This window comes from Petromyzon marinus, chromosome 49 (assembly GCF_048934315.1).
Source record: "Petromyzon marinus isolate PM22_M1 ecotype Great Lakes invasive population chromosome 49, UKy_Petmar_22M1.pri1.0, whole genome shotgun sequence".
NCBI lineage: Eukaryota > Metazoa > Chordata > Hyperoartia > Petromyzontiformes > Petromyzontidae > Petromyzon > Petromyzon marinus.
Genome location: NC_133715.1, coordinates 11,241,401 through 11,268,192, shown reverse-complemented (window position 1 = coordinate 11,268,192; position 26,792 = coordinate 11,241,401). Strand labels below are relative to the sequence as shown.

Genomic DNA, 26,792 nt, shown 5'->3' with positions numbered 1-26,792 from the left:
GATGATACACTTGCTGTCAGGGCAGGGGTGCAGAAGCAGTGGCCCAACGGACTTGAGTAGAAAAAATCCGTACGCTGGCACTAGTGGTGCCAGTCTGATAAATTATTTCCCATGATATTGGCAGTTAGCCTATCAGTGTTGCTCCTTGATATAAACAAAAGACAATTTTAATAAGATTGTAAGAAACCATTTGGCAGATACCCTAACCACATATAGTATTCTGACCCCGGCATGTAAATACCATCTCACACCGGCTGTGGCTACCGTGTGGACTGTGCGTCTCACCGTGCTGCTGCCAGGTGCTGTGTGAAGCTGCTGAACTCTCGATCGTGCAGAGCCTGGAGACAGTAGTAGAGGCACTCGTGGTAGCCCAGGCTGTGGGGTTCTGACCTGCTGATCACACACAAGCACACCAAGACCCCTCCCGACCCCCGCCGGTTAACATTACAGCCTGCAGGGGCTTTTACTCTCATCAAACACATAGTTATGATTACAGCACTTTATCCAACAGTGTATTGAAAGAAACATCCTCACACAATGTGTGTTGTTGGGTTGTTTGAACATATTGTACCACGCCGGTTCAGTGTAGGTTGGTGAGAAGGGACCCAGATATGACTCGCCAAGCCGTGACCAGGCATTGAACTCAAGGGTTTAGAGCACAGTGTTTTAACCACTGGACCACAGCTACATGGAACTAAATAACAGACAGCTTAACATGTAGGCTTTCACGACCAATATCATCCATAGAGGTTTTTTGGGTTATATCTCGTAAATACATGTGTCGTCAAAACCCACCACCCGACACAGCTAACTAGTAAGGGTTATCACGTAAACAGAACATGCCAATTCATCACTAGTACAGCACGCCCGTGTGCTGGAGAGCCAAGCATCAACATTTACAATCTGAGTACGACGTTTCGCCAGTAATTACAAGCTTCATCAGGCGGCAGCCAGATTTGTGGAGAAGTCTAACGATTTCGTTCCTTATATATAGACGCCTCTATATAAACTAAAAGAACACCAAAGGAACATTAAATTCTCCCAAACACAGTTGTCAGCAGTGGCAGAGCATGCTTGCCAACAAGGACATTCAATTGATTTGATAACGTTGAAGTGTTATGTAGAACTATCTATTACTGGCAAAGATTAGTTAGAGAATCAATTGAAATTGAGAAGAATTCAAATAATTTCAACAGCTGTGATAGCTTAGACTCAGCGCAGCCTGGAAGAGTATTATTAAGTAAAGCACAACACATTACAATTCCTTACAGGTGCGTCACATGCTAAGTGGCTGATTATTGATCTATTACATAATTGCATACACCCCCACCCCCGCCTCTGATCTCGAATCCTGATGGGGTTCGACAATGATGACGTCATCCTGCACTATTTAAGACCGGAGGCAGGTGGATGGCTTCACTATTCTGGTAAATCGCCCGACGATGCTGGATGTAATTTCCAGCGAAACCTCGTACTACTCAAATTGTAAATGTTGTAGATTCGCTCTTCAACACACCGGTGGGCTAAAATAGTGAATTATTTTTCTTTTGTCAACGTGACACATTTTTACTGATTGGCCGTGTCGGGTAGTGGAGGGTTGCAACACATTTATAAATAACGCGATCTAACCCAAAAACCTTTATGAATAATAATGGTCGCGAAAGCCTACGTGTTAAACTGACACATTTACATATTTACACGATCTAACCCAAAAAACCTCTTATAAATAGTGGACGTTTGAAAGGCCAACCAATCATATAAGCAAGCTGGATTTAGAAAAAGGGTTTTCTACCATGACACAAACTACCATTCGTCAGATCGTAGATAACACAAATCAATAACAAATACAATTATGCCTGGCCTTTTGGAGATTATGTAAGGGCATTTGATTCTATTTTCAGTGAAAACTTTTAATTTATTCATCTAAGCTCTCACAAACCGAGGCTTAATAAAACACATAGACATCCATAATACAGGTTTTTTGGGTGAGATCACGTAAATATATAAATGTGTCGTTAAACCCGCCACCACCCGACACAGCCAATTAGTAAGGTTTGTGTCGGATGGTGGTCGGGTTTAACGACACATTTATATATTTACTAGATCTAACCCAAAACACCTGTATTATGGATGATATTAGTCGCGAAAGCCTACGTGTTAAACATACATAGACATTATCGAAACTATTTGTAAGATGGAACAGCTATATCGAGGCTGCATGAAGAAAGTAACAAAATACAAATCAAAGGAGTCAGGCAAACAGATTTGCTCTTACCAACGCTACATCAACATAAGATATTTTCTGTAAACTGAATTGGAGAAATTAAGGCATGAAACAAATTGACAATATATAAGCCCTCTCGAGTGAGTTGATGACCGCCATTATAAGAACCAATGGAAATAATCATCATACATTGGCTGCTGGATTAAGGTCGTCCCACGTCATTTCCATCTCTCTGTCTCGTGGTGCAATAATTTATTCCATTACTGCACATGAGCTGATCTTGTGTGCGAATGTGTGTTCGTGGTTGAGTGTGTGCGAGTGTGTGTGAGTGCCACCGAGAGCTGGGCTCGCGGTCCCACTGGCCCGCTTGCCAGGCTGCCTGGTAGCGCATCTCCTCTAGGTCCGCGCTGCACTCAGGCAACTCCTCCTCCAGGCCTCGAAGGTATCGCTGCAGCACCAAGTCCAGGCCGCAGTTCTGCAGAGCCTGCTCCCAGTGAAAACGCACACGCACCGGGTACTCCAGCTTCCTTGCACGGGCCAAATTCTCGTTAATACTGGCCAAATGTTCCATTGCATGGTTCCCGTCATGTTGGCGAGATGTTAACTCCATCGCCTGGTATGCAGGAGGTTATGGGTTTGATCCCGACCCTGACACACATATTTGCAGTTTGCATGTTCTCCGGTTTTTCCCTCCACATTTAGAAACATGCATTGAGAGTATTTGCCTGCTATAATTTCCACATGATAAGCCACTTTGTTGTGGTCAGGTCGCTTCTGAAAGTAGCTATATTACCTTTCAGCCCCCCAGCTTTCTGTCGCCCCCCAACTACGACCAGGCCTATCCCAACCCCTCTTTATCAATCCATCTTGCTTTGCTGCATCAAAACTACACCACGCACAATAAGCCAATTATTTATTTCAAATTATTGTCATGCTCTGTCCAATTTTATCATTGATGTAAAGCTTGCTTTACATCTGAAAAAGAGCGACATAGCTGAGTGGGCCTAACCAACATAGTGACAAGCATTGAGACTAATTTAGGCTTCCTTATGGTAAATAACAGCATCACTCTGTCGATGATCTCCAACAAGAGTGCAATCATCAGTAAAGCCACGTAGATAGAAAAATAATGAAGAAAAATAATAAAATTATCACGACATTTCAATCGCAACACAAGCAATCGTCATCAGGTGATGTACATGGATAGCCTTATTATGAACCCACTGCTGAATGAGGCCTTATCACGCAGTGCGGGTTGTGGGGGTCATTTGACATATTTCACCACACTGGTTGGTGTGGGTTGATGAAGGTGGGCAAGTTAGACAGTGTAATGCATTTTTCTACACTGTTCTTGCTGACACCATAGCCCGGCAGCAGTCTACAACACTTGTCTAGGTGAAGGGATGGGTAAAGTGAACAGAAGGTACTTTTAATATGAAGTGGGGTCCAGCACCAGCACTTACAGGACCTGAGATAAAGAGATATCTAAAATGTGCATGGGCACACTTTTATTGTGAATGGAGTCCAAAGTGTGCTCCTACAGGATCCGAGGTGAATGTGGAGGTGAAGCAGCAGGGGAACTTTTAATGCGAAGTGAGGCCCAGTGCCAGCACTTGCAGGATCCAAAGTGTATAGGTCAATGAAGTGGGTAGGGGTGGGGGGGGGGAAATTTTATTTGAAATGGCATTTGGCACCAGTACCTGTAAGATCCCCGCTTGCCTGACGCCCATGGGCAACGCAGTGTCAAGGTCATACGCTCCCAGTGCCTTCTCCCACTCCCCCTCATGCTCATAGGTGCGCACCCTTCAACAGGGCACACACACACAGTACACACACACACACAACACACATAAAAAAGTATGAGGAATTCAGAATCAATTTAAAGGCTTATCTTATAAGTCTCAATCTCAAATTGACTCTCTTGTAAATTAGTATTAAGATTGTGTGACCCAGTTTGACATGGGTTGGAATCTTCATTAATGAGAAACAATGAAACAAACTCATGAAATTGCATGGCTTCTGCAATGCTTTCTAATTTGTATTTGTCCACGGAAGTATTAATTTGCAATAATAACAATGGCACCTTCCGTTTTGGCCAGTTTTCTATAGCATAAGTCCTAAATAGTAATGAGCTTTAAACTAAAACATGTGATTCACATTCGATCATCTTTACGAGATTTATTATGATCCACAGCTACAGACCGACAGACAGATGTATGTATTAATTCTAGATTTGAAGTTTTCATGACTGCAAGGATTCATACTCTTTGGTTCTTTTGGTAAAGTCACGTAGGTTAAAATAAAATAAAAAATGAAAACATACATACAGATGTATGTATGTATGTTCAACTTCTATCACACTGTACGTAGGCAACTGTGCTAATCGGAGGTGCAGGGGAAGGACAAACTAAACAAAAAACAGTACTAAAGAAATTAGTTTTAAATCTATATTGAAAAGTGTATAGCTCCAGTTGCTTCCTAATACTGGAAGAGTGTTCCAGACTGTCCCCGTAGAAGTGCATCTGAAAGCGTACGATACAGTGGCCTGTCTGTATTCGATGGCTAGCCAAAATCCGCTACGAAGATGTTCAGATTTAGCGTGATGGTTTATGCTCCTGACGAGATCAGCAAGGTTTTGTAGTTCAAAATATATATAGACAGAGAGAGATGGATAGTCAGAGAGACAGACAGACAAGCAGACAGGTATGGCTAATTCATTAACACTTTCAACCTTATATTCTTAGCTCTTTCGGTAAAGTCACGTTGAAGGGAAACAATAAAATAATAAAAAATATATCAAACAATAAAATTCTCACGACGTTTCGACCATAACACAAACGGTCATCATCAGGTGTGAAAACCAACGGCAAGAAACATTTGAAAGAAGTGGCGGTTTGTATTTATTTATTTTTTAATCGGTGTTTGTATTTATTTATGTAAAAAAAACGTTAGCACCACGGGTAACGATTTGGCAGTTTATTTAGAAGGACGAGTCCATCTATGTTCTGAAAAGAGGAGGGGGGAGACAAAAAAATAATGTATGCTGTCTGAAAGCCACCGTAAGCGTGAACAATCAATTAAGACCTGAAATGGTTTATCAAATCCTTCCAATGATTGCTAAGCCAGAATCTATCTTCTCGGTTGAAATTGTCTCTGTGCTTGTATATGTGGATAGCCTCATGAACGAATCTCTCATGGTAGCCACATGGCTTACAAAGAACCTCTGTCTTGGAGAAGTCAATGTCATGTGAGCCTACTGAATTATAACAATGATCTGCCACGGCCGAGGTGTTGGTCCTACCGTGTTTAAGGTCTGCTTTGTGTTCACGAATGCGGTCCGAGACATGGCGTTTGGTTTCTCCAATGTAACTACTACCACAGAGGCAACTTAGTTTGTAGACACCAGGGTACTGTATGTCCGGAATCACATTTTTTACAGACGGAACCAGATCACGGATTTTATGTAATGTGTTGAAACGGACCTGAATCTTGTGTTTATTCAAGATTTTGGAGATCTTTTTCGTGATCCTGGCAATGTAGGGTAAAGTGATGGTTTTGAAAGGCTCCTCAAGAGGGTCCTTCTTCATGGTTTGAGTGATAGCTTTGCGGATTGTATAGTCGGAGTAACCATTAGCCTTAAGAACTTGGTGTACGTGCTTGAGTTCACTGCCTATGTGTTCCTGGTCGGATATGCATTGGGCTCTATGGTACAGAGTCTTGATGAGAGAATTCTTCTGTGATGGATGGTGGTGGGAATCCGGTTTCAGGTAAGCATCCGTATGGGTAGCTTTCCTGTAGACAGAGTGGCTCATTGAACCATCAGGTCTCTTTTTATTAGGACATCCAAAAAAGGTAGCTTGCCATCTTTTTCGACTTCCATGGTAAATCTGATGGCTGGGTGTATGGAATTGATGTGGTCGAAGAATTGGTCTAGAGCAGGCCGGCCATGTGGCCAGATGATATATATTTTATTATTTTATTGTTTCCCTTCAACGTGACTTCACCGAAAGAGCTAAGAATATGAATTACTGCAGTCACGAAAGCTTTAAATCAAAACTTTCAACCTTAGTTGGAAAGCATAAAAAAAACACGGATGGTGCCAGAATTTGCATGTACTCGCATGAGCGCTTGGATGATGGAAAGGAGGAAATCACCTGGCCAGGGCATGGACAGGGTGACCTCCCCCGCAGCCGTACAGGCTGTCGGGCTCCCCGATGCTTCTATAAACCTCCAGCAGCAGATCCTGGAGTCACCCGGTGGAAACAAAAACCTCATTATGGAACCAGGGTTGTTAATTTGATTGTGTTAGTGTTATCAATATTAACATGTACAAAAGAAAACTATAAAAAATAAATATTGGTTTGCCATTCTTCACCAACCCATTCTGACCAGCCTTGTGAAGTATGATAAAAAAGCCCCATGACTGACATGTTGTGGTGAGGCTTTCATCCAGCAGTGGAGCGACAAAGGGCCGTACGTTTTTTTGAAATGTTTTTGCATGTAATGTCACTTGACCAATCACGTAACATTAAGAGGTTAATGGCAGCCATTATCAAAAAGCATATTCAAACAATATCGAGTGTATTATACTTAAATGTGCGCCATCTACTTCGTAGCGGACGTTACGAGGATCCCGCTGTTACTCGAACAATAGTCCATTTGTTGCTGGCGTTATGGTGCAAATTTGGAAAATGTGATCAATTGCTTGTAAATGAATTAAGTGGATGAAGCTACATTGCAGCGTCACCCCCTACTGGCAGACGTATGCCCACGTGCGGGCTGGTACTGCGTAAAATCTGTGCTGCAAAAGGACAGCTGCCACTGTGGGTCACATTGGTTAGACTGCAGCATGGCATTCAAATGGTTGATATGACATGTGATATAAGGCGTTTTAATTTGCCGAGGCGTTTAAGCAAGCACCATATTAATACAAATCCTCATCCTTATACGTTTACTGATCCAATTCACGAAGCACACATTATGTTCATGGTATGACCTGCAGGCTGATGTTCGCCTCATCCATCCCTGTCTCGCTGATGTTCTCCAGCAGTGACTTGTGGCTGTCCTCATCATGGCTCGAGCGGCTGTTGAAATCACCGCTTCCATTCTGGGGCCTGAGATTGCATCAACGATGGCAGGAGTGGATGACATGGTGAGGTGGTTGAGTAATGTGATCACAAATGCTTGACTGTCTTTCACCTGTCCCACCTGTCTGCATCCATCCGTCAGTTCATCTGTCGATCAGTCTGATTATCCAACTACCTGTGTGTCCACCCATCTATCAGTATGTCCACCTCCCCATCCATCCATCACTATTTTGTGTATGCATATCTGTCCATCCATCCGTTTGTATTCGTGTCTACTTATGAATCCATTCATATGGTCATATGTTTGTCCGTTCTTTTGTACATCCATCAATCCACCCACCCACCTTTCTGTCCTATCCAACCTCCCATTCGTCAGTCAATCCTTCTTTCTATAAATGGCCTATCCATACATCCATAATTTATCTACCCATTGATCAATCAGTCTATGTCCACCTGCCTGGCCATTATGCATATAACGAAACATCGATTCATCACTTAAAATCAAATCTTATACTCAAGAAACACATCTGTTTGTCTATGTAATAATTGAATATTTACATTTAATGCAAATGCAGTATATATAATATGTTAATGCTACATTTTCTCAATGGTGCAACAAAACTTTACAAATTACACTGTAAAAAGGAGACAAAAAAGAATTGATTCTTTATTCTAGTCATAAACCAGAATGATGACACTTCATTGAATCGCTGCAGGCAAGACAGGAAGTTAAATGTTAGAGGTCTACTGTTCAGAAATGTCCATTATTCAGTCCATTAATTTATCAGTTCATCCTTATCTCTGTACGTGTCTTTTCCTTCTTTTATAGTCAATATATCCAAATAATCACCCATCCATCCATCCAATTGCACACATAGCCATCCACTTGGCTGCATAAACATCTATCCGTCTATTGCCGCATGTGCGAGGCTGAGCCAGCGAGCGAGTGATGTGGTCTGTACCGATGCGTGCCGGCATAGATCTCGGCGTAGAGCAGTGCGGTGAAGTGCGCGCCGCATGCCTGTGCCGCGCACGCCACCTGTAGGTGGTTGAGACTCAGCCAGAAGTTGTTGTCCCAGGGCGTTTGCGAGCTGGGCCTGACACACGCAGATGCACATGGCCGCAACCACGGCAGCAAGGACCACAACTTTGCGTGTAGTCAGAAAAGTTGTGATGTGGTAGATGCGTGTGTGTTGTAGGTGTGGCGGGGAGTGGTGGTCTAGCGGTTAGCGCGCCGCGCTACGAACCCGGTGACCTGGATTTAATTCCCCGCTCACGGCCAACACTAGTGACTGTCCGGAGCCTCCCCTATGTTTACACACCTGGTGCGGTGTGTAAACATAGCCACTCGGGAGACAAAAGCGGCCAGATGTGGTGCTGACCACCCACCCCCTCGTGTGCCGTGCCGGCCTTCTTAGGTGCTCGCTAACTGAACTTGCCCTAACAGTCTGTTATAAGCTATACGGGGGATCTTTGTCTTTGTGTGGTGTGTGTGTGTATTGAGTGCAGTGTGTGGTGTAAGCAGTGTGTGTGGTGTAAGCAGTGTGTGTGTGTATGGAGTGCGGTGTGTGTGGTGTAAGCAGTGTGTGTGCGCACTATGAGTGCACGCCATTACCGCTGGTGGCGACGCAGGTAACCGATGGCCCGGAGGACAGAACGCACAGACACCGGGTCCACATGTCCCCCCGAGGCATCTTCAAAAAGATTGCATGGTGACCACATCGGCAAAGAAGAGCTTCACATACAATAGCAACAGCATTTCGACACATACAGCATTTAATGCACTTGTTTTCATTCAATCAATGAATAGGTCCAATCACTTACAAAGTATGAACCCATTAAGATGAGAAAAAGCCCCACTAATATTCAGGGCTCTTTTTAAGGAGGACCCCCTGTTTTGGGATGTTTGACCAAATCCACTTATGAGTGTTCAGCATCGCGAAGAAACTGAAGCAGCTGCAGAAAACCCATGCATACGCTTAGGGGGTAACACTAAAATAATTGCACAGATATAATCGAGAATCCATTGCTCATCGCACAAAGCAGGAGGGTGGCCCCACCTCCAGCAGTGAGCATTGGCGTGGTGGGCCTGGAGGAGCCCTGTGCCGAGGACCGCCGTGGGGGCTGGAGGGCCCTCATGAGGTGGCTCGAGATAAGAGGCATCCAGCTACCACCGACCTCAGCGTCGCCCAGGAGAGCATCGTGCAGCAGCAGTGGGAGCACTCGCTCGCAAGCCTCCGCCTTGGCCTACAGCCGCAGCACACACGCATGCAGGGCCAGAGTGCAGAAGGGTCATCATCACCACCACCACCACCACCATATGAGAATATCTTGGTGAAAACGTGTGCTTAATTTTCTCGGAAATTAGAAGATCTAGAACAGGCAAGTTTGCCACCTGATAACTCACTCTAATGGCTCAATAAACAAGCTGGCTGTAAACACACAGAGCCCCTTACCTCACAGATGGGCCCGAGCAGACGCAAGACATCGCAGCGAGCTGCACCGCCTCGGATGAGTGCACACGTTAAGCCTTTAAGCCACAGATCATGGCTACCACCGTCCGGCACCCATAATGCATCACTCTCCAGCTCTTTAGAGGGGCGGCCGTCCAGCGGCAGGGGCGGCAGCTCCAAGAACTGGGGGGGGTCAAGGGTCAAACCAGGCATGAAAACAGAAATGCAAGAAGTTTCACTGTTATGTTAACACTGTCAAACATGTATTGTGTGCTGGTCTTTTTGGGCAGTAGCCTTTTCCAGAGCAGTGAAGTCATTTATAAAATTTAATATAAAATGTATACGAGTATTTTGCACTGTGATAATTTAGAAACTGTTGGGATTGGAGATGCATTTGAACACTGTTTATCAACAGTGATGTAAGCAGTACCATCGAGAATTAGGCTAAGACAGATATATAAGTGCTATGTGTCCTATTGGCCTAAAAGCAATGCATAGCTCATCATCGTAGCAGAATGCAAATTGCAGTGGGAAACAAATGTCTTGTCACAGGAGTAACATTCCCCTGCTACTGTTGAGTACGGCACATGGAGATTCTGATAAACATACAAAAGCATATACTTTACTATGCAGTGCTGTATTGTATTTAATTCCTCTTACAGTGTGTACAGGAGGCCTACACATAACTCTTATCACATACTGGCCTTGGTGGTGGCTCTGGGTTCCGTCCGTGCACACCCCACGCTGTATGTTCAGGCATTTTAGCTTAACATATTCACTTTTTTTTGGACCAAGCTTCTTCAGGCTAAGTCAGTGGTGGTTGCGGGGGTCGGTCTAGGATCAGCTCACATGTCACTCACCACTGATATTAGCAGTGAGCCAGAATTTAATATAATTCAGATCGCCGGGTTTACAGCGTAGTCAGCTAATCACTTCGCCACCGTTCCAGTTCATTCTCATTCAGGACTAAACGTAAAGATGAGAAGATGGTGCTAAGTCTGTAAGAGCTGCCTGGCTACACCGCACTTGCCTTCTTTTTAGGGTTGCGAAAGGGCGCGAGGATCTGCAGGAGGAACTCTGTCTCAGGTAGGGCTGCCTGACGTTCCCAGAATTCAGCGCCAGCGCGCGTGGCAAGCACGGCCTTCAGGCAAGTGGAGCTGGCTGCTCGGACCTCCACACTGGCATGGAAAACAGCGAGCGGTGGTGACGACAGAAGGGATGGCAGCGGTAGCATGAGCAGCAGAGAGATGTTGAGTTAAAATTGAGTTGTACTGACAATTGGTACCATTGAGTCACTTAATGATCTACACATTAATCTACTCATTCTCTCACTCACTCAACTACTAACTTACCATTCGTTCACTCAAACATATACCCAAATGCTCACTTACAAATTTACTGGCTTAACTACAAATGCACTCGCTTCCACACTCAACCACACATCTGCACATTCACTCACCCAGGCACCCACTTACACAGCCATCCATCTAATCACTCCCAACTACAACAGCAGAATTAACTATACGAGGTCGTCATGAGGCAGTGTAACCACCTGCTGTCAGTCAGTGCGTCGTTCAGCAGTGCCACGGCCATGTCCGTCCACTGTGTGGTGGTGGATCCGGGGTCTTCGGGGGTGATGGAGGTCAACAGACCCAAGGGCTGGCCCTCAGTATCCCTCTCCAGGGCCGTGGTGGAGAAAGCGACGGGACCCAGCTCGCCAAGGCAGGCAGCAACAGCCTCTGTATTTATGGAGAAAAAACAATTGATTCTGGATTTTAGTGAGTGGGTGATTCGATTGGTGGGTGGGTGACTGTGAGTGAGAGACTGAGCTGTCAAGCGAAACAGTAAGCAAATTAATTGCTAGGTAGATACGTTGTTGGTTAAGTGGGTGGTTAGTTAAGTGGGTGGGTGGGTTGGTGGCTGGAGGGATGTAAAGGCGATTGAATGGGTGAGTGAGTGGGTAGGTGTGTAAATGAGTAGGTAAGTGACTATGTGAGTGGCTGGATGGATGAGTAAGCGTGTGAATTACTGGGTGAATGAGGGTGAGTGATGTGAGGAGGTGGATGTGCAATTGAATGTGGGTGAGTTAGGGAAGTGATCTTGAGAAGCTTCTACGGATGATGCCAAATTGAACACGCAACTAATTTTTCACAAAAGTTCGTGTATGTAATCAATCAATTGTGCACTAGGTCTTCACCAAGTCTCTACAAGATAAACAGCACGGCTGATTTGGAGCATAACACAGAACCTCAGAGGTGTGGGCTTAGTGCAATGACATGATAATTATAAATCTGTGGTTTGATCGCACTACTGATAATTTTAAACTTCAGAGTTCAAATCCTGGTTGATAAGTCGACAGCCCAAGCTCTCCCCCATGGCTGTTACAATAAGTACCCCTTCAAGGGAAGTTATTAATTGCTCACCAAAGATTATGCAGTGAGCGACTGCGCCGCGCCGTGCCGTGCCAAACAAACACACTGTAAACTCCTGTTCATTATGAGCATTTCAAGGTCGTATGAGTGGTACACACTCACTATCTCCTGAAGCCATCAACTGTATTTTCAAATGCCCGTATTTAATTATGATTGATGCTCAAATCATATCACTTAAAAGAAGAACCCTATCGAGTGACAGGTCCCTGCCAGAGAAATGTAGAATTTCCACCACTGGCTAATTGGCATTAAGAGAGATAATCACCGCGCAATGATTCCTTGAGGAGGGAAACAGTTTGATGGATTTTATGTTGGGCGACACAACCACCTCGAGATATACAGCTAGTCCCCGACTTACGATGGAGATGTGTTACGACGACCCCATCGTAAGTCGAAAATATCGTAAGTCGAAAATGGCCTAGCCTACCCAGGAGTCTTAAAGAATGGTGATAATTTAGCAAAACAGAGCAATTTACAGTACCGTACTATATAAACGATATACTGTATGTATTTATTAATTACAATATTATATTGCACAGTAAAATTTAAAGTAAAAAACAAGGTAAATTCTTAGCCTACCTATATGAACTGCAATTTCATAGAAAGTTTTTTTCAGGAAACAATCCTATCTGCTATAAAAACTTTTAACATGCATTGAACGTATGTATCGTATCGTGGTAACCCTGAAATGAAATCGCTAAAGATACGTATCATACATGCATTGAACGTATCGTAACGTATCATTCTACTGTACTCACCAAGATTCTGTTCGTCGTCTGCATACTTGAACGGTGTTAGGTTGTTGATGGCTACATTAACTTAGTTGTCGGAAGAGAAGGATGGCGATGATAAAGTACAGTATCATATCTTGTACGCTGCTGCGTTTGCCTGCCGCGCGAAATTAAAAATATTTTACAATTTTGTCATATCGCTATCGCCATCGTAAGATCGAAATATCGTAAGTCGGACCATCGTAAGTCAGGGACTACCTGTACTTTTAATTCAACTCAACATTAATCTACGCTGTGTTGTGTGGCGATGATCACGAGGATGAGTTACCCAGAGTGTCTTCAGCCCCGGTTGGAGAGGCGAGGGCAGTCCGGCTCATGCGCACCAGGCCACCCACTAAACGGATCAGCACGCCACCCTCCAAGGCATCTGCAACAACAGCCCATATGTATGTATGTATGTTGAACTTCTTTCGCACCGTACGTAGCCAACCTTGCTGATCGGAGGTGCGGGGGAGGGACAACAAACTAAACACAAAAAGCAGTTCTAAAGCAAATAGTTTTCAACATAGATTTAAAGGTGCATAGCTCCAAGTGGCTTCCTAATATCGGAAGAGCATTCCAGACGGCCACAGAAGCGCATCTTAAAGCGGACGATGCAGTGACCGTCTTTTTTTGATGGCCAGCCAAAAGCCGCTGCGAGGTTGCCTGGAGTTTGCGTGATGGTTTATGCTCCTTGACGAGATCAGCAGGTACTGTGGTTCATTTGTACGAAAGAAGTTCAACATAGATACATATTTAGAGTGGTGCTGACCTTGCTGGGCAGCAAGCAAACCACACAGCTCTTCCTTGCGCTGCGCCAGCTGCACATGCAGGTGACGAACGCCCTCGACGCGCGCCCCGGCCAGGCCCTGCCAGACACCCGCCGACAGGAAGTGCTCCAACTCCTGGAAGAATAACGTGGTGAGTGCGAAAAACAGGATAAATATTATTTTATTGTTATTATTACACTTGTTTACACATAAAAGCCCAAGTCTCATGACTCTATTTCAATGATTGCTCTGTATATTCCAATTACGGATTTTTTTTTTTCTGGAACATGACACTGGCATACAAAGGTCTACTCTTGTGAATGATGCGAAGGGATCTTTAACGTCCACTTTGAAGCAGTGGGAATTTTCATGGTTAATAAACCCGTAGTAATGACCATAACAGCCGCTGCATTCGAACCGTGAACCTTTGCAACAAGCGGCAAATGCGCTACCGCTAGGCCACGTCATAGCCCCAGAAGGCAAGAGATTGTGAATTATGTCAGCTCCCTGATTTATTGAACAAAATTACATGATTTTATCTGATTAACGATTGTCACAAGGTCGTTTCCACAGAGTGTGCATGTGCACATCCCACATCTTAGAGTATTTGGCTAGGAATGCATTTATTTGTTGATTAAAATCACATCTTACACTCGCAATGTGTGCATGGAATCACGTGTATAGGAATCAATTAATTAAAGATACATGAGAATGATATGGAAATGGTATGCCGATGTTACGTTTAGGCTGATGCAGCAAGGATAACTGTACAATCGAGGCAGAGCAAGAAACCATACAAAACTTGGTATTTAACAGGTTACACCTTATTCATAATAAAGGTTTTTGGGTTAGATCGCGTTATTTATAAATGTGTCGTAACCCTCCACCACCCGACACGGCCAATCAGCAAAAAAAAGTGTCACGTTGACAAAAGACAAATAATTCACTACTTTAGCCCACCGGTGTGTTGAAGAGTGAATCTACAAGATCTACAGTTTTAGTACGACGTTTCGCTGGTAAATACATCCAGCATCATCGGGCAATTCGCCAGAATGGTAAAGCCCTCGCTTGCTCCCAGTTTTATGTAGAGCAGCAGGGTGACGTCATCATTTAACTCATATCAGGTGCAGTGATTGGAGGTGGAGGGGGGGTATTGTAATTATATAATTGATTAGTAATCAGTCAATGTTTATGATTAGTAATGAGTTGTAGATTAGTAATTAGTTGTAATGTGTGTTAGTGATTATATGCTATGTTAGTAATCCGTTAATTAGTATGTGTTTCCCCTATAAGGAATTGTAATGTGCATTCATATTCTTAGCTCCCTCGGCAAAGCCACGCCGAAGGGAAACAAAACAACAAACATATATATGCTATTATTCTAATGCTTCCCACCAACGCGACTCCACCGAAAGAGCCAAGAACATGAATTACTGCAGTCACGAAAGCTTTAAATCAAAATTTAATGTGTATTATTTAATAATACGCTTCCAGGCCGCACTAAGCCTGTAGCTGTCAGAGCGATTAAGGTTATTCTTATTCCTCTCAATTTCAATGGATTCTCTAATTAGTCTTTGCCAGTAATAATTAGTTTTACACAACACTGCAACATTGTCAAAATCAAGTGAGTGTGCTTGTTGACAAGCATGTTCTGCCACTGCCGACAGTTGTGTTTGAGGTAATTTAATATTTCTCTGATGTTCTTTTAGTCTTATGCTGATGTTACATCCCGTCTGTCCAATATAGCATCTGCCACATAAACAATTAATCCGATATACACCTTCTGTTGATAATTTAGGTAATGCGTCTTTAGTGCAAGATACTAGTTTTTGAATTTTGTGTACTGTACCAAATCTTATTGTAATGTTTTTCTTTTGCAAAACACGGGCTAATTTGTCAGTTACTCCTGAGATATATAGAATTTTTTATTGTTTTAACAATCTGATCGCTTTCAGCAGTATTGCTTTGCGATCGTGATTTGGCATTCAGTGCTCTGTTAATTTGAGCATTATTGTAGCCATTCTGTCGTAGTGCGTCTTTAACGTGTTTAATCTCTCTCACTAGACTCTCACCATCTGACACTGTTTTAGCCCGATGTATGAGCGTCTTGATAAGAGAGGATTTCTGAGCTGGATGAAAAGTATCCTCCCCATAGAGGTTAGTCAGCTTAACGAATCGCTTAAATTACTTGATACACTAGTAAAGAATACCGGTTTACCAAAAGATATTCCGAAACTTGCTGGCCATTGTCTAAATAACACTTGCTTCATATGGAGAGGAGATTTCTTTAAACAAAAGGAAGGAGCACTCCACCGAAAGAGCCAAGAACATGAATTACTGCAGTCACGAAAGCTTTAAATCAAAATTTAATGTGTATTATTTAATAATACGCTTCCAGGCCGCACTAAGCCTGTAGCTGTCAGAGCGATTAAGGTTATTCTTATTCCTCTCAATTTCAATGGATTCTCTAATTAGTCTTTGCCAGTAATAATTAGTTTTACACAACACTGCAACATTGTCAAAATCAAGTGAGTGTGCTTGTTGACAAGCATGTTCTGCCACTGCCGACAGTTGTGTTTGAGGTAATTTAATATTTCTCTGATGTTCTTTTAGTCTTATGCTGATGTTACATCCCGTCTGTCCAATATAGCATCTGCCACATAAACAATTAATCCGATATACACCTTCTGTTGATAATTTAGGTAATGCGTCTTTAGTGCAAGATACTAGTTTTTGAATTTTGTGTACTGTACCAAATCTTATTGTAATGTTTTTCTTTTGCAAAACACGGGCTAATTTGTCAGTTACTCCTGCGATATATAGAATTTTTTATTGTTTTAACAATCTGATCGCTTTCAGCAGTATTGCTTTGCGATCGTGATTTGGCATTCAGTGCTCTGTTAATTTGAGCATTATTGTAGCCATTCTGTCGTAGTGCGTCTTTAACGTGTTTAATCTCTCTCACTAGACTCTCACCATCTGACACTGTTTTAGCCCGATGTATGAGCGTCTTGATAAGAGAGGATTTCTGAGCTGGATGAAAAGTATCCTCCCCATAGAGGTTAGTCAGCTTAACGAATCGCTTAAATTACTTGATACACTAGTAAAGAATACCGGTTTACCAAAAGATATTCCGAAACTTGCTGGCCATTGTCTAAATAACACTTGCTTCATATGGAGAGGAGATTTCTTTAAACAAAAGGAAGGAGCAGCAATGGGCTCTCCTTTATCCCCTGCTATAGCAAATTTGTACATGGAAAACTTTGAAATAAGAGCACTTGCCTCGAGCACATTAAAACCTACCTTTTGGTTTAGATATGTGGATGACACTTTGGTTGTCTGGCCACATGGCAAAGATACACTTAATGATTTTCTAAATAATCTCAATGCACAAAACCCGGCCATCCAGTTTACCATGGAAATGGAGGTGAATAACACACTCCCATTCCTAGATATTTTGCTTGGACATGGCCTAAACGGTAAAATAACACACAGCGTTTACAGAAAGCAAATGCACACTGATGCCTATCTGAATGCAGAATCACATCATCATCCAGCTCAGAAATCCTCTCTTATCAAGACGCTCATACATCGGGCTAAAACAGTGTCAGATGGTAAGAGTCTAGTGAGAGAGATTAAACACGTTAAAGACGCACTACGACAGAATGGCTACAATAATGCTTAAATTAACAGAGCACTGAATGCCAAATCACGATCGCAAAGCAATACTGCTGAAAGCGATCAGATTGTTAAAACAATAAAAATTCCATATATCTCAGGAGTAACTGACAAATTAGCCCATGTTTTGCAAAAGCAAAACATTACAGTAAGATTTGGTACAGTACACAAAATTCAAAAACTAGTATCTTGCACTAAAGACGCATTACCTAAATTATCAACAGAAGGTGTATATCGGATTAATTGTTTATGTGGCAGATGCTATATTGGACAGACGGGACGTAACATCAGCGTCGGCAGTGGCAGAACATGCTTGTCAACAAGGACACTCAATTGATTTTGACAATGTTGCAGTGTTGTGTAAAACTAATTAGTACTGGCAAAGACTAATTAGAGAATCCATTGAAATTGAGAGGAATAAGAATAACTTTAATCGCTCTGACAGCTACAGGCTTAGTGCGGCCTGGAAGCGTATTATTAAATAATACACATTAAATTTTGATTTCAAGCTTTCGTGACTGCAGTAATTCATGTTCTTGGCTCTTTCGGTGGAGTCGCGTTGGGGGGAAGCAATAGAATAATAGAATATCTATGTTTGTTGTTTTGTTGTTTCCCTTCGGCATGGCTTTGCCGAGGGAGCTAAGAATATGAATGCACATTACAATTCGTTATAGGGGAAACACATACTAATTAATGCATTACTAACATAGCATATAATCACTAACACACATTACAACTAATTACTAATCTACAACTCATTACTAATCATAAACATTGACTGATTACTAATCGATTATATAATTACAATACCCCCCCCCCCTCCGCCTCTAATCACTGCACCTGATATGAGTTAAATGATGACGTCACCCTGCTGCTCTATATAAAACCGGGAGCAAGCGAGGGCTTTACCATTCTGGCGAATTGCCCGTGAATGCTGGATGTATTTACCAGCGAAACGTCGTACTCAAACTGTAAATGTTGTGGATTCACTCTTCAACACACCGGTGGGCTAAAGTAGTGAATTATTTGTCTTTTGTCAACGTGACACTTTTTTGCTGATTGGCCGTGTCGGGTGGTGGAGGGTTACGACACATTTATAAATAACGCGATCTAACCCAAAAACCTTTATGAATAATATTGGTCGCGAAAGCCTACGTGTTAAGGTTACACCTTCACTCACCTGCAGCAGGGACAGCTTTCCGTGCTGGTATTTAACCCTTTCCTGGGCCAACCGCAGGTGCTCCAGGGTTTGTTGGTGTGGGAATGGGTCCAGACGGCTTAGAGCACGGGATAGAGGCTCCACAGCCTGGCAGTCGATCACCAAGAAGTCCAACAGAGCCAGAGCCTGCTGAGACACGATGATTCCCAATGAGTTTGCGTAAGATTTAAGGGCACATGCAATTAGTGAACACCAATTACAGCCGTAACGGCACACGAAGGGGTGGTGTGGACAGCACCATGCCACCTCCCTTTGTGTCCTCCCCAGTACTGAGGTTCATATACAATGCCGGATACTCAATTAAGGCTCAGTCAACCTAGGGAAGGCCAAAGGGAGGTTAAGGTAACAACTCGATACTGATGTTGTAAAGGGCTGTGAATTGAAGCCAGATAACTTGGGTTTACAATGCAGCAAGAAAATCACTCTGACAACTCCAAGCGCCACGATGGGGTGGCATGGCCACGGTGCTTGGCCACCTTTGTTTTGCCAGCGCTGACATCTACAATAATGCTCAGTTACTCAATTCAGGCAGAATATACCTGATGGGGCTTATGACGAAATCCCCCGTAATGCACCAGATCGTGTGAGATATCGGAAGCAAAGCGGGGTTGAGCCTGGGGTGAGTGAATGGATGGGCGACTGTAATGCATAAAGAGGTTGGCAAAGGGGCTGTGGGCCTATGTGGTGGCCAGCATAGGAAAGTGCAGAAAATGCATTGTTGTGCCATACTTCTTTGATCTCTGACTTCCCCTACCCACACTGAACAGCAAAGTGAAGTGTAGTCCAATACTCTCCATGAGTGGGGAGGCCCTCATCCATCAGTGGACTGAAAACAGCTGTACATGTAGAGGCCTATGGGAGGCCCAAAGCCAGATTCAGATACCAATTGACATTAAGTGTAACACAGCAAGGTCTTTTAACCTAGACAGAACCAATTGCACAGCACGCGACCCACGCGTTCCAACTCCCTGTACAATTCACACAAAGTGACACTTCTCAATGACAATAAACTGACCTGCTTTGCGATGTCACTTGCGTAACCATGTTTTTTTTGTGACGATGTTGATGAAGATGTTGATGATGATTGTTGTGGTGGGGATGTCCAGGTAATGAGTGGCAGGAGGGCAGCGACAATGGCGTGGAGGTGTGGAGCCAGAGCCTCTGGTCTCCAGGTGACTCCAGCACGGCAGGACACGTTCAAGAGGTCAAGGCAAAGGCTGAAACTCCGACCAGATGTTTCATCCTGGACGTTGGGGCTGATGGGTTAAATACACGCCACACAGAAAGCCCATTTTTAACTAAGAGAGCGAGAGTGGGTGCTGTTTTTTTATCCAGTACCGTGACATATCCAAACTGTGATATCCCATTTGTCTCTAAACTAAAATGTATCTCTACATCCAATAATTACAGTGCGACGATGGGGTGGTTATGTATCGGTCCATTGAATAAAGTTTGGATTTGTGTTGGATGTCGCAAGCCAGATCCACCCACTACCTAAACAAGTGGAAATTCCAAAAAAGCCCAGTGTGTGATTGTGGAAACAGTCTAGGCACTCGAGCACAACTGAAGCCATTCCTGGCTAAAATATCTGAACATAGACATACAAGTTACTTTTCATGCAGCCATACACAAGATGGCCATTATAAGCACCTCTGAGAAATACACGTAACCCTGGGGTTTCAACGCAGAATCATGGCAGTGCTGGCTCTGCATCTCCGACACGGCCAATAAGAGCCCACCTAGGAAATTGTCATATCACTCCAGTGCCTGAACCCAGTATCTCGGCAATGCAGGCCAAGGTGCCTCTGACAAGGCCATTGTGAAACCCCCCCCCCCCCCCCGTAGGAGGGGAGTGAGCTGAGGGGAGTTGGGGCGGCACCGGCTGTTGATGAGGTGAACGAGAGTGTAGATGACGTCGCGCAGCACGAAGGCCCCCGAGCCGCCGAGGCCATCCTGCAGCTCCCCTAGCAGGTGCCCGATGAACAGGCGGTACATCATGAGGACCCGGTGGCGCTCGTGGGCATCCGTGGCCAGCTGTACCTGCTGTCCGACGGCCAGGAGGATCTTCTGGATGGAGTCCTATGGGTGCAGAGCCAAAGAGAAAAGTGGTGTCACACGCAAACTCCAAGGCAACATGTGCTGACGACGATGACGATTATTATTATAGTGGAGATCACAAGGTTGTTTAGAGGTCAAGAGTGCTGAGCTAGCAGTGTTGAGATCTTGGATTCATATCCAGACCGCTGCCTATGATTAAACGGGGTTCGCAAGTGTAGGGAGCTCATGGTGTCAGCTGGGTTAACCTATGACTGCACAAAAAAACCTCGTGACATTCAATAAAATCTTGCAATAAAATGTAATTTCAGCTTTTGATAATTAAATATATCGGCTTGACCCCGTCGTGTGATGAACATTACTCTCTGTAGCTTACGATTGTGTGAACCAGAGGTCCCGTTGAAGGGACCTTTGAGGTAGATCTGCCAAATGGTACTTTTTCTCATAACAAGACCCGATAGCACGCTCGGGATAACATTTGAAAAATTTACAACAACAAAAAAGATAACTATAGTGGTAATGGTAAATGATGATGATGGTGGCAAAAAAGCTGATAGAATAGATTATATTAATGATGATGGTGTTGAAGTTGTTGCTGCTATTGATGATGAAAGTAGTGATGGTGCTGATAATGATGCTGCAACTGACGCTGACAATGGCGGTGATGAAAGTGATTATGCTGGTGATGAAGATTATAGCGATGACAATGTTCCTGATAGATGATGCTGCTGATGATAAATTAATGATAATGTTGCTGCCAGTGATGACGATGATGAGGATGACTTAATAATTCCGACAATACAGAATGCCGCTGCTACTGTTGATGACAATGACGAAGAGAGTGATGATAAACGTGAGGCTATACCGACCAGGACCGGGATTTGAACTCATACCGGCGTCCGGGCCAGGTGTCCAATGAGACTCTTGCCAACGCCGCCGTGGCACTTGCCCAGGTATTCCATGGAGGCACGAATCACGTAAGCGGAGAACGTGGGAGGGTTTGGAGCAGGGTCCAGCTCGCTGTGACAAGACCGCGACGACAGGTGAGCGACAAGTAAAGTCTAAATTAAACACACCTCCCAAATTCTAATGGCAAGAGCAGCCAACCAAGCAACAATGTGAGGCACAACTTGCTGTAAGCATCTCCCAGGAAGTAAACTAGTCCAAACCCTTCCCCCTTTCCTTAAAAAATACAAGGGTACCCAGTGCCATTAGTTTGTGAAGCCTTATCCTGCTCATGAGAATCTGTGACCTTGAAATTGATCTATGATTGCCACATTCAAACAATTGCGTTCTGTAGGAGTAGAAGCTTGCATGTGGATACAAACGTTAAGAACTTGCCGGTCTCTCAATTGATGTATCCAATTAATTGTCTTCAGGAATAAAGATTCCCCATGTAAGCTTAACAGGCTGTTGGGGCAAGTGCTGTTAGCGAGCACCTATGAGGGCCAGCATGGCTGATGAAGGGGTGGGTGGCCAGCACCACACCCGTCCGCCTTTGTCCCCCCAGTGGCGATGTTGACACATCGCACGAGGTAATCATTTGAGGCCGAGTCGGCCGAGGGGAGGACCAGGACCGATTCAGATAATCGTCACTGGTGTTGGCTGTGAGCGGGAATCGAACTCGGGTTTGCAGCGTAGTGCAGCGTGCAAATTGCTACACTACCATTCCCCACAACAACAACAACCGCCATTCGCCACTAAGTGGTGGTGACATCACCACGAATCTTGTGCCAGGCTATGTGCACGTTGAGGCTACGTGAAGTGTCGAACGCCTGCTAGCAGGAGGTCACGGGGCAGATCCAGGTGCCACGGGTCGACTTACTGAGATGACAAGAGATGACTGGCTGATGCACCACCTGTGCTCCCTACTGTGCCAACTTGCTGTGCTTTTCTAGATTTAAAGCTTTCGTGACTGCTAGGATCCATACTCTTTGGTTCTATTGGGTAAAGTCACGTAGGTGAGAATAAAATAACAAAAATAATGCTGTGCTTAAGCCACCCGGCGCTCCGCTCGTTGTTGTGAGCGTCGCTCCTCCGCCCTCCATTGCTGTTGGAGGACGACTGCCTCCAACTGCCCGGTAGCATCCTTCACGAGCCTCCTCCACAGAGGCCAATCTTGACACCGCTGATACCAGCCATCGGCAAGTCCACTCTGCTCCACATCCTCCTGTACCATATCACTACATCTCTTCTCTAGCTTGTGCCGTGCCCGTTTAGCCCCCTGGATCCGGCCGAACAAAAGCTGTTTAGGCATGCGGTGGCTGGGCATGCGAGCTACATGACCCAATGGTACAAAATACCCAGGCAGGTGCTTAGTTTTGGTGGGGCTGATGGTAAGTCCCCACCTCTTAGTGGCAAGCTCCAGGTTCAGCAGGAGCGCCTCCAACTGATTGCAATTACCAGATCATCGGCACACATAACGTGGTTGAGCAATAGGGAGCCATCCCTTGACCGCAACCGGGCATCAATCAGCCTCCCATTGTATCGACACCAGATGAAAATTCCTCCGGTACAGCTATTGAAGGATTCACGAACTACGTGGTCGAAAGAGATGTTAAATAATCTGGGAGCCAGAGGACATCCCTGTCGCACCCCAAAGTGAACAGGGAATGGCTTCGACTCCCGTACACGTAGTTTTACCTGGGCCCGCTCACCATCATGAAGGTCCTTAACGATCGTGAGCAATGGATCAGGGACTCCGAAAGCACGAAGAACAACCCAGAGCCCAGGCCTACTGATGGTATCATAGGCCTTGACCAGGTCAATAAAACAGAGATGTAGGTTTTGTTGGAATTCCCTACACTTCTGCTGCAGCAGACGGATAGAAAATATGGCATCTGTGCAGGACCGCCCTTTCCTGAAACGACATTGGGGCTCCACAAGCCTCTCCTCAGCATGGCTGGCAAGGCGATGTTGAATAATCCTTGCCAGGACCTTTCCCGGCACACTGAGGAGTGAGATGCTCCTGTAGTTGTTACAGTCTGTGCGGTCCCCTTTCTTAAAGAGGGGGACCACCAGGTCATCTTTCAAATCCCGCAGAACCCATCCAGTGGTTCAGACTGTTGTTATGATGTTATGTAGGGCAGTCTGTGCACAAACTCCACCCTCCCTCAGCATTTCGCTTGGGAGATCATCTCTGCCCGGTGCCTTTCCTGGTCTCAGGCTCTGGATCGCCCTCAGTACTTCCTCAACAGATGGCACCTCAGCCAGCCACTCACAGGGGGTGACTTATTCTTCCAATATTTGAGGCACCGCAGCCTCAGCAGGGTCATCCCCACTCTGTCCCACGATGTTTTCCAGGCTGTGGGATTTCCCCTCCCCCAGGACCTCACAGAAATGCTCAGCAAATCTGCAAACCTGTTCCTGGGGGTGAGAGATTGGATCACCGTTCTTTCCTCTAATGATGGTAATAGGTGTGGCACTGCAGGTAACTTTTTTTATGTAATTAAAGAGCGATTTCTGATCGCGGGCCATTGAGGCAGACTCCATCTCCTCAGCAACCCACGACCACTAACCATTCTTGCAGCGCCTCAAGGCTCTCCGAACCTCCGAGCGAAGGCTGCGGTAAGTCTCCTCATTCTCTGGCGTGGGATGCTGTAGACGATGAGAGTGGGCCTGTCGCTTTTTCTCAGCCAGCCTTAACACCTCCTCTGTCAGCCAGGGTCTCTGAGGAGGTCTGGACCGTGTACCCAAAGCAGCCATTGCAGCTGCATGAGCCAGTCCTAAACCTCGCCCATTCCCCCTCGACATTAGGAGGAGTGGGGGATGATGCCGACCCCAGCTGCAAGTGATGATGAAATTCTCGCTTGCAACTTTCATCAGTTACCGAGACAAAGCCACTATGGGTTTGAATGGGGTCCTGGGTGTTCACCCACCACCGGAGTGGAAGAATGGCAGGCACATCTTACAGATGACAAATCGATGGTCAGTGGGCAGATCAGCTCCACGGTAGGTCCTGGTGTCAAGGACATGGGCCCGCATCCGCTGTTCCGTCACTATGTAGTCCAGCAGATGTTGTTGCTTGGACCCGGTATGCACCCATGATGTTGTGTGGATGCGTCGATGCTAGAACCGCGTGTTGGTAATTACAAGACCATGGGCTGCACAAAAATCTAGCAGCCTCCTACTGTTGTTATTGAGCTGATCTGGCCCATGTCTTCCAATCACTCCAGACCATATACTAGCATCATGATCAACTCGGGCATTGGAGTCACCCCACAAAACACACACACACATTGTCTCAGAGGGCTCTCACCAGGTCAAAGCAAGAGGCCACTTCATGGTACATTCTCACCTGGCATAGCGCCCAACATCTGACGGTTCGCCACACGTCGAGGGCTCATGCAAGGTCCCAAGTAACTCCGTCACGACCTCAGGCAGGTTCGCCTGCACCAGCTCATCTATCTTCTGCAAGGTTGTGGGGTGGGAAAGTGAGCAAAACAGGGAAGGCAAAGGATGGTTTTAAAAATGGGAACGTTGACTGTTAATCCCAAAATAGCTTGACAGACTGGTTTGTGACCTATTATTTTAAGACTAAATTAGGGGTCAGTTTATCAGGCTGTGGTTAAGGGAATACCTTAAAGCCTGATCCATTATAAAGATGTTATAAGCCACCAATCTGTCAATAATATCCATCAGAAACCGGCCATAGTCTGTCTACTGTCTTAACACTCCAACAGACTAATCTGTCAAGTCATTGCTGAGAAGCCCCATCAATTACCAGACCGTCCATAGTTTAAATATCCTGTCAAACCACTCAGTCTGTCAATCAGTCAAACATTGTCTAAAATGTCATCAGGGACTTGTCTGTCAGTTGTCCAAGACACCACTTCAGTGACTGAGTTATCTGTCTATTGTCCAGAAACCACATCTGAAATGCAATCTGCCAGCCGATTGTCTAAAGACCCCACCAGACATCGTTCTATCAGTCTAGTGTCTGACTTTCCCAAGACGAAGGTACTCTGCAAACCCACCGGCTATTATCAGAGATTTGTTCATGAAGCCATGCAGATATAAACAAAGACACAACTTCAATCGAGAAGATGGGTACAAACTGAGCAATCATTGGAAGGACGTTATTAACCAGGTAAAGTCTTAACTGACTGTGATGTTTCCATCCTACCTGCCTATGTCAGCTGTTATTTCCGACTCTGTGTGTCTTTCCCTCTCTGTGCATCTCTCTTCGATCTGCCCTGCCTCCTCCCACCCCCCCTTCTCTCTCCCCCCCTGCAGCCAATCTCTCCAGTGCTGATGCGGTGGCCCACTTTACTCCAGTGACCCGGGTGCTACTGCGGGGTCCACTTTCTGCCCCGCCTCCTACTCCTACCCCCCCGTTCTCTCTGCCCCCCTGCTGCCGAGGCCGCCTATATAACCTCGTGCCACGGCAGATCTCTCGCCTACTTCAGCAGTTTTATCTTGCTGTGGTTATCCCACCTGATGACGATTGCTTGTGTTGCGATTGAAACGTTGCGATCTATTTTTTTTTCTACCTACGTAACTTTACCGAAAGAACCAAAGAGTATGTCTGACAAGACTTGAACGTCTGTCCTAGAGTGGCACTTGCCTTCTTGCCAAGGCAGTCGTCGCGGCACAGGAATTCGTAGACATGCACGGCCTCGGTCCTCTCGTGCCGCCCGGCCGTCGCCGGATGCCCTTTGCCCTCCTCCACGAAAAGGGGCAGCACGCGGGTGAAAAGGCGCGGGAAGGCACGGACAAGGGCGTCGCGCCAATCCACGCCCATCGCTGCGCTTGCCGCACGCACGCCATTAAAGTCCTGTCGCATGGCCAGGCGTGGTACCACCTCCAACCAGTGCTTCCTGCGACATAGAGAGGACGGAGGAGCAGCTGCGTTGATAGCGTTTTCTAATGATCGTACATGTGCAGCCATTTTGTCAGGAGCTACCCATGCCATGGGTGTCGAGAGGGTTATTTGACCATGCTTTGCCCTGCCGATCAGACAAGGTGAGCATAGATGTACAGTACAACTATTTATTTTGCTGCACTGCCTTCTGCTGCTTACCCCGCAGTCGATAACAACCTGCTAAACATGGTGGTCACCCATCCAAGCACTATCCAGGAGAGTAGCCTGCTCAGCTTCTGAC

The 26,792-nt window shown here is 45.2% G+C and overlaps 1 protein-coding gene across 5 annotated transcripts in view; it reads right to left on the bottom strand.

Annotated features, from left to right (window-relative positions):
• ATM (ATM serine/threonine kinase) overlaps positions 1-26,792 on the bottom strand; it is a 90,289-nt gene that overhangs the window by 20,865 nt on the left and 42,632 nt on the right. For 3 of the 5 annotated variants that reach the window (XM_032972796.2, XM_032972797.2, XM_032972799.2), the window contains exons 27-45: positions 26,255-26,507; positions 24,986-25,098; positions 21,582-21,708; positions 20,513-20,712; positions 19,649-19,889; positions 18,595-18,762; positions 13,739-13,871; positions 13,256-13,354; positions 11,317-11,503; positions 10,795-10,942; positions 9,768-9,947; positions 9,372-9,558; positions 8,927-9,005; positions 8,274-8,408; positions 7,221-7,338; positions 6,379-6,467; positions 3,925-4,027; positions 2,560-2,708; positions 286-393 (exon numbers count right to left, since the gene is read on the bottom strand). In XM_032972796.2, coding sequence (XP_032828687.2) covers positions 286-393; positions 2,560-2,708; positions 3,925-4,027; positions 6,379-6,467; positions 7,221-7,338; positions 8,274-8,408; positions 8,927-9,005; positions 9,372-9,558; positions 9,768-9,947; positions 10,795-10,942; positions 11,317-11,503; positions 13,256-13,354; positions 13,739-13,871; positions 18,595-18,762; positions 19,649-19,889; positions 20,513-20,712; positions 21,582-21,708; positions 24,986-25,098; positions 26,255-26,507 — 2,817 coding nt within the window. The remainder of the gene's footprint in view (positions 1-285; positions 394-2,559; positions 2,709-3,924; positions 4,028-6,378; positions 6,468-7,220; positions 7,339-8,273; positions 8,409-8,926; positions 9,006-9,371; positions 9,559-9,767; positions 9,948-10,794; positions 10,943-11,316; positions 11,504-13,255; positions 13,355-13,738; positions 13,872-18,594; positions 18,763-19,648; positions 19,890-20,512; positions 20,713-21,581; positions 21,709-24,985; positions 25,099-26,254; positions 26,508-26,792) is intronic. The other 2 variants (XM_032972802.2, XM_032972801.2) reach the window with 2 other exon arrangements.